This window comes from Mirounga leonina, unplaced genomic scaffold (assembly GCF_011800145.1).
Source record: "Mirounga leonina isolate KUSES-001 unplaced genomic scaffold, KU_Mleo_1.0 Mir_94, whole genome shotgun sequence".
NCBI classification, from domain to species: domain Eukaryota; kingdom Metazoa; phylum Chordata; class Mammalia; order Carnivora; family Phocidae; genus Mirounga; species Mirounga leonina.
The window spans coordinates 29,476,765-29,484,734 of record NW_023270855.1 but is presented as its reverse complement, the minus strand read 5'-3'; the positions used below and the strand labels follow the sequence as shown (position 1 = coordinate 29,484,734).

At 42.9% G+C, this 7,970-nt stretch overlaps 1 protein-coding gene across 7 annotated transcripts in view; it reads right to left on the bottom strand.

The window, feature by feature from the left end:
• Positions 1 to 335: 335 nt before the first annotated feature.
• The window catches only part of CADPS (calcium dependent secretion activator), a 476,998-nt gene continuing 469,363 nt past the window's right edge, over positions 336 to 7,970 (bottom strand). For all 7 annotated transcript variants that reach the window (XM_034997161.1, XM_034997160.1, XM_034997163.1 and 4 more), the window contains 2 exons: positions 3,924 to 4,028; positions 336 to 572 (listed from right to left, as the gene is read on the bottom strand). In XM_034997161.1, coding sequence (XP_034853052.1) covers positions 393 to 572; positions 3,924 to 4,028 — 285 coding nt within the window. In that variant the 3' untranslated portion in view covers positions 336 to 392. The remainder of the gene's footprint in view (positions 573 to 3,923; positions 4,029 to 7,970) is intronic.

The window sequence follows — 7,970 nt, the reverse complement described above, 5'->3', positions numbered from 1 at the left end:
CACGTAATGTGAAACAAAGAAGTGAAATACTTGGTATACTCGCCCTCACATCCATTTACTGTCAATGCAGACACAGGACATTAATGAAGCATCATTTAACTCTGCTGAGAACAGGAACACACCTAGCAGTTGGACTATGTATTTTCCATGAACGGTATTTAAAGAATGGTGCTCCATATTGCTTGTAAACATACAGACATGGAATCAGGAAATCAGTGGGGTCGAAGGTCATTTGCTAATCTTGGAACCACATAGCTAAAATGGCAATTGTATTGGTAAACATTTCATGAGCATGGTAGTTGACAGAAAATTCCCTAGTGGGGTTAACTAACAGACTAAGGACATGCATTGGTTACAGGACTTTGTCCTAGAGGACTCCAGGCCCTAGTGTTCTAGTCGTCTTCCTCGTCTTCCTCATCACTGTCCTTCATGCTGATCCCCTGCAGGCCCCCACCCTCGCTCACTGATGCCGTGGCTTCTTCCACAGTGAGCCGGTTCCGGATGGTTTCGTATGTCTTGCTGTTTAAGGTTGAGTCCAGGACCCCTTGCAATCGGAAATCTCTATAGGTTTTCTAAGGAGGGAAAAGATCAGTGATAAGAGAGATCTCATCTCCATGAAGGGAGGGAAAGGACACAAGGCACTTGTGGGTGTGAGAACACTGACCTTCGGCTAAGTGACTCACTCTATGCATTGTCAAATGAAAAGCCACCGTGCTCAGGTTTCACTGGTACTGAAAACTGAGATTTGCCGAATAACAGAAAATGAGAAATTGTGGCAGGATAAACTGTATTAGCTGAGACAAAGCAAAGAACATAAGCTTGTGTTTATTCAGTTCCATAAAGAGAAATGTTCCATGATTGTTTTGATTCTCTCTCTCTCTCTGTTTTTTTTTTTTTTTTTTGGTCAGGTTCTTTCTCTTATGTTAGTATAATACAATATGATAGACTGTGTAAGGGGCCGTAACACATAAATAGTGGATCAACTGATTATGGTATTTTGCCATTTCCTTTGCAGTCTGGTCTTTAATATTTTTGAGGCTCATAATTGCGTATCTCTCTGTCTCATTCACAAGACAGACATATGTATGTTGGTATATGAAACCTAGTATGGGCAGCAACAATTATGGGGAAGATGGAGTGCTAATGCCTCATCAATATGTCGCAGACATGTGATTCATTTCTTATCTCCCTGGGAAAGAAGAGTATCTATTCTGTTCACAACTTCATGGTCTCGGGGAAGAAATTTGGCTCTTTTTCAAGAACAATGGCTTGGTATTACTGTACCACAAATTCTTTGTTCCTTCAGGCGATTTCTCTCGGATTTCCTGAGGTATCCCAGGTACTGTTTTGTTTTCCTTTTTTTTTTTTTTCCTAGAAATCCCTTAACGTTAATTGAACATGACCAGAAGCATCTGGCTGTTGTCTGCTTCTTAACATTTTTTTGGAAAAAGGTCTCTCTCTAACAACTTTTCTCATCACACTGCATATCATTTCAGCTACTGATTCTGCTGTGTGTTTCTTCTATTGATGTGGGACACTTGCTAAAGGGGCATGAGAAAGAATGTTAACATACTTCAGTGCATTCCCATTGGGGCTTCCATTTCTTGTCGTCCATCTAAAGCAATTAAAGTATCAACAATCACAGTGTCAACCCCTCTTGAAGGTCACATGTTGTAATGACTGCAGAATTAACTAGTGAATGCAGTCGGCCCAGTGAAGTCCAATAATATCAGATTATGGATATGATGACCACGTGTCCCCTTTATACCTGTTGTCCCAGCATGATTAATCACGGCACCTTCTTTCCTTTGTAAAAGTAATCTGATTTTGGCATAAGTTAATAGGTCCTCCTAATTATGGATCAAACTGCAAGGTTCTCCTAGGTAGCTAGATGGCTACCTGACTTGTCTTCACCTTGACGGGAAAGGGTAGGAGGCTGAGTAAATTCTAGGCATGGTGTAGACCAGATATCCAGAAGATTAACTTGATTTTTTTGTGCTTTTCAATCAGTTGTTCTGTTTCCACTTAAGATAATATAATTGGTGCCAGAGTATGATGGGAAAAAGAAAGGTAGAAAGCACTTGAGTATTCTCCCCTTTATTCAAATTCCAGAGCAGCATTCCCCAACTCAACTATAAATGCCTCAGACAGGGACCTTATCTAGTCACTTTAAAATTCTCCATCTTGTAATATATGGGAAGGGGCTCAACTAATATTTATCCAGTGTTGGATGAGTGAATAAATGCTTGCTGAAGAATGAATGAATGAATGGAGGAATGGAGGAATGAAGGGAATGGATGTGGAGGCAGGAAAGAAAGCCAACTGTCTTTGGAAGTTTGCCTCGGGGTAGGAGACCTCTGGTTAATGTGCTTGGTGAAGAGGTGGTGCATTCTGCTTCATACCTGCGTGTTGTGACACTGGTTAGGCTGAGCCCATCTCTGGCAAAAGTGAAGGGAGTTCTTTTGCCAGTGACATTTCTGTCCCTTCTCTGTGGTTCATGTCTGTGTTTTTTTGGCAGAAGGCTAAGAATAAACCTTCTCTCAGACTTACATTTTTTCCTTAATGAAATATTTATTGCTAGTTCCAATATTCCCAACATAGATCTAGAGACAGCAGTAATGGGAAGATACATATTTTAAAATCTTAAAAATTAATGTCTCCTTTTAATGTCCACCCAGTAAGTGTCAAACAAACAAACAAACAAATTCCCCCAAAGAAGAGTATTTATACCCAGGAAATGGAATTGAAGTGGTCAGGCAATGGCTAGTGAGCTTGCCTTAAGGAACTGAAATTTCAAAAATATGAAATTAGGCTGGGTCTAAGGCCCTAGTGCATACATTTCTTTTTTAAGAGCTGTAATACACGGCTGTCTGTAACCTTCCCTGGGCAGACGCTTTGTGAGATCAAATGCAGATGATAATAATTCTCTTTAATTACACTCAACAGAACAGTAATTGGTTTTAAGTCAGCACTGGGGTAGAGGAGTACCTTCAATGAAATGGTGCTAATCCTAAAGAGACTAAGAAATGGGGTAGGGGTGGAGGGGGTGGCGGGGGATGGAGGGGGTAGGGAGTAGAGAGGGGGCGGAGAGGGGGGACTTCTGGCAAATGGTTAAGAAATAGAAATTCAGCTACGTTTTATTGTTAAAATATTTTTAAAGACATTTTCTGCTTTGAATGAAATTTCTGCATCACGACTGTTTTAAAACCCTCTATGGTGAAGCATCAGATGGAAACTGAAATGATCAAAAATGTATTTACCCCCTTCTGTGATCTTATTATTTCATGTAAACCACTGAGATTTCACGCTGAAATAATTATCATTAGTCCAAGGCACACATACAAGAACAGGGAAAAAAGCTACTTTCAGGGTATGTTATCTCACCTTTGTGATCCTTTCCATTCGATTGTATACACGCATTGTAAGAGAAACTACTTCAATTAACTATGAGAACAATATTGATTTGCATCCTGATAATGATCACAGGACATATTTAGAAATAGCTGGAGGTAAATATTTCTATTACATTAATTGTGGCAAAATTTTATTTAATTAAACCATAAATGAAATTGGTAATTATGTGATTAGCATAATGGTACCCAAACCAGCTTTTGAAAGTCTAATGCACAGGGCACGAAGGCCCCTGCAGTATTTTTGCATGACAGATACATAAAGTATTTTTCCGGCCTGGATAAAATATCAAATTCCTTTTCGTTACTTTTTCCTTTGATGTCTGAGTAATGAATTAACCACGCATCCCGAAGTGATTGCATAGGTTTTTCTTGCACGAGATGCTGCTTTAGAAATCATCTTGTTTTATATGTAAACCAATATTCTTTGTGTTAAGGAAGTTCTGCAGCCGGACAGTGAAATGTATTTCAGTGAGCTATGTGCAAAGAAGAATAATTATTCTTTTCTTTTACCTTTACCATCCTAATTAGTGTTTTCAACTGATAAATGTGAAGCTGTAAGTCCATCCGGTCCGTCAACCAGGTGCAGATCACGTTCATGGAGCTGTTGTACCATTGCTGAAAAAAGAGACAAAAGTTCTCCAGCCAACACATCACGGAGCGTTTGCAGAGGAGAGAGGCAACAGGCCACGTTTGAGCACCTGCTCTGTTCCGAGGAGAGACTAAATGGTTAAAAGAGAATTTGAGAGCAGAGACAAATTGTGAACATTAATCGACACAAAATCACAAGGTACCCGATCAGCCTAAGAAGAGATGGGTTTGGACTTTGAATCTAAGACAGAACTCTTCCACGATCGACATCTCCTACACGATCAATTCACATAGACCATTTTTGCTCTTCTGATTCTCCTTTTTGTTGGTTAATTTTACTCCGCTGAGATTCAAGTCACTGTATATTTCTTAATGCCACTGTTTCAGATGCCCAGGGAGATGGGGGTTTCTCCACGGAACAAACTGATGTCATTTTGCTACTTACCTCTTGAAAAATCCAGACCCTGTCTGCGGAGGACAATGCTGGGATTTGGGCTGAGAGCCTTATGAATTGATGGTGATGTGTACCTTCATTTACCCTACTGGGGCACTGGGATAGAGACAAGGAAGGAGGTTTTCTCTTTAAGGGCCAACTCATACTCTGGGCAGCTTCTGTGCCCTTACGTTGGCTGTGCAATCTGTTTTAATCTTAACACCAAAAAATTATGGAAGATGAGAGAAAAAAACCATCTACAAAGGAGCTCATTTCAAGCTGTTGAAATCATACTTCCCCTTAAGGGGGTTAAATTTTGCTTCTTGTCTGTGAAAAATGCTTGAAGCTGTGTCACTTTAGACTGCCACCCCTGTGGTGCAGGAAGTCTCTGGTGCGGTATGATTTTGCAGTACTGCTCATATATTCATAAATCTCACTCGGAGACATATGAACAGTGTTAGGAAGTGTCAGTATGAAAAAAAAATCTAATCTTTTAAACTTCACCAGGTTTCATTACGCATTGCCGCTTACACCAAACAATTTACAAATAAAATGAAAAGGTGTGGATGGACCTATATATTTATTTATGGGGCATCTATATGAACTGTGCACAGAAGAGATGTAAGAAAAAAAGAGTGGTTAGAGAATGGAGACGATGCACCCTCTCATGCTAATCAACACACACGCACACGTGTGCACGCACACGCACACGCACACACATTGCACACCAGTGGGGATTTGAAAAGCATAAATAAAAACATGTTTCTGATGGTAACTCCACCCTTTCTCACCTAAAGATCATCCAAAATCAGTTTATGCCTAACACTCACAGTTTTTCTGAAGCCTTGTTTCTGACTTAATTTCTTTAAAAAAAAAAAAATTAATTTGGGTTTTTTACTTGCAAGGTAGAACTGCCAAGTTTCACCTTGTAAGAAACGACACAGTCTCAGCCATGGCGTTCAGAAGCCCTCTTTGCAATCTTTCATTTCTAGGCTCCTTCCTCATCAGAGCCAATTGTGGCTCTCCTTGGAGCCCAGCCGCAAACAGAGACCACACTACCCCAATCAAGGCGGCATTGCAGCCTCACAGCCAACTTCTGCTCTTTTAAAGATCATGGAGGCGAAACTGTCAGTTTGAGGAACCTTCTGTCCCTCCCCAGGGAGCAGGCGGGGTGGGGGGTGGGGATTTTTTCCCCTGAGATTCACGGTTCACTCCATGTAGGAGGGGGTTTGCCCGGGTCGAGCTGCTTCAGGCATGGACAGGTTTTCCCCTCTAGGAGTGAGAACATTTTACTGAAACTTTTTTGGGGGGTGGGGGAGTGATTATTGGGGAGTGTTTTTGGCACCTCCTGCCTTGGGATTCTGGAGCTTTTGCTGTCACTGCATCTGGGCTTGTGAAGATGGGGTCTGGGGACAGAAATACCACTGGGTCACTGGCGTTCCTGCAGCCCTCCCTTACTCACGGCAACTGGGGGCTCTCTTGTGTTCACCCCAGCCCTCAAATTCTGTTTGCTGGGCTTTATCTGACATGCAGTGATATATTTCGAGAGTCACAAGCATCGGTCCCCCCCTCTACCCCACCTCCTGGGGTTGGCAGGTGACCTGCAAAGAACGTGGGGACTTCCTGGCCAAACCTGCAAACCCAGGGCCACATGACGGGTGCATCTCGGGGACAGAGAAGAGGAATGTGGCACTCTGGCTTCTAGGCAGAGGTGGCATTTTGCTTTGGCTGTGGCAACGGGCAAACCGGCGCTGGCTGGTATCAGTGCCAGCAAGCCTTGCGCAACATGCCTTTTTCTCTTTGCTGAGAGACGTGCCACCTTTCGGGGGGGGGGGGAATAACGACCCCCCCACCACTTTGTATAAGTACTTCCTATTCGTGTAAAATGGCTTTTGGAGAGTAAAAAATAAAAACACAAATAAAAAGGTAGGATACTCTGAATCCTCTCTCTCTGCTGTGGAAAGGGTAGGGAGGTAGGCGATGCGTATAGCAACGCATCAGTGTATCACGCTTGCCGATTCCCACCCCAGGAGAACAAGAAAGCCCTGGAACATCCATGCCTTTCCTCCTGGATCTCACATCTAGCAAGAGAAGTGTAAAAAATGTATGATGCCCCATTGGCTACGCATTTCAAGAGGCAAAAGGGAGTAAGTCACTCCTTTCCAAACCTTATGCTCAGTAGATGAAATTGGAGGCACACAGCACTAACTTGGATGCGGCACAGCGCTAACTTGGTTTTCCAGAAAGGCGCTTAAAGGCATTTGGATGTCAGAGGAAGCAAGAGTCACTGCCTTCTAGAACTTTAAAATGTCAGAGGTGAAAAAGACCTTCCCTGTTATCCTTTGTAGAGGAGGGAACAAAGGCCCAGAGAGGTGAAGTGACTTGCCCAAGGTCACGTAGCTGGTGAGTCCCCACGTGGAGGTTCTTCAGGATGGGGCAGTGCCCTGAAATAGCTGATCATGGAATTAGTCCTCACTAGGCGGGGCACAAGAGCGGTGCTGGTCCAGAGAGCTGAGTGTGTGTACCTCTTTCCAACCGCACGCTCAGGGTGTCGCATTGACAGCTAGAAATAGGCCTTAGTGGGAGTTTTTACACTGTGGAAATTGGCAAACGCCACAAACCAGGGCATTCTCCCTCCCAGAAAGCCAGTTGTTAAACATTTATCAGCACATTACTGGGTATCTGGGTTGTTCCTGCTTGTTCTCCTGTGGTGCTGCTTATTCAGGTTTGCTTTATTTGAGATTGATGCTAACAAAGCAGATTTGTTAGTATTCTTCAAAACAGGAGATAAAACATTTTAAGGTCTCCCCATTTTGTTTTGTCTTGCCTTTTCCAGAAATATCCTAACACCTGGACACTAAGATTTCGATAAAATGCACTCTGAACCCTAGGATAAAAATTGTGAGCTGACGACATGGACTAAGTATTTAAGTATAATCATGACCCCTTCGCTAGCCTCCCCTTTGTTCAGGTATATTGGAAACTTCCTAAAGTTACTTTAATCCTAAAAAAAAGCACTAGAGAAATAAAATCCCCAGTACCCGGGGCCCCTCTAAAGTATTCTCTGGGGATGATTCGGTGAGGGTTTTGGTGCTGGAACCCAAAAGGATGCCCATCCAAAGGAAGTCCCTTGGGAAGTTGGGGACTTCTCCAGTAGTTGCAACCAGATCTGAAAGTCCTATTGAGGAGGAGCTAGAACGCTGCTCTGTCATTTTTATCTTTCTTTCTTCCTTTCTACAATGGAGTCCTTAAGAGCAGAGGCCCCACCTGTCTTCTTCCTGGCTTTGTGAGCTTCTGGCAAGTTATTTACATTCTCAAAGACACAGTTTCCTGAACAGAAAATGGGGATTAATCAGCCTTTTTTGGTAGGCTTTTTGATGACGCAAGGAAGGTATGCTAGGAAGGCTCTCAGCCCCGTACCTGGCACATAATGAGGCCTCGAGAAATGTGAGCTGTCACCACCACCACCACCGTTAACCACCATCACCACTCACATCTTCATCACGATCACCGTCATCCCTCTCTCTCTCTCTCTC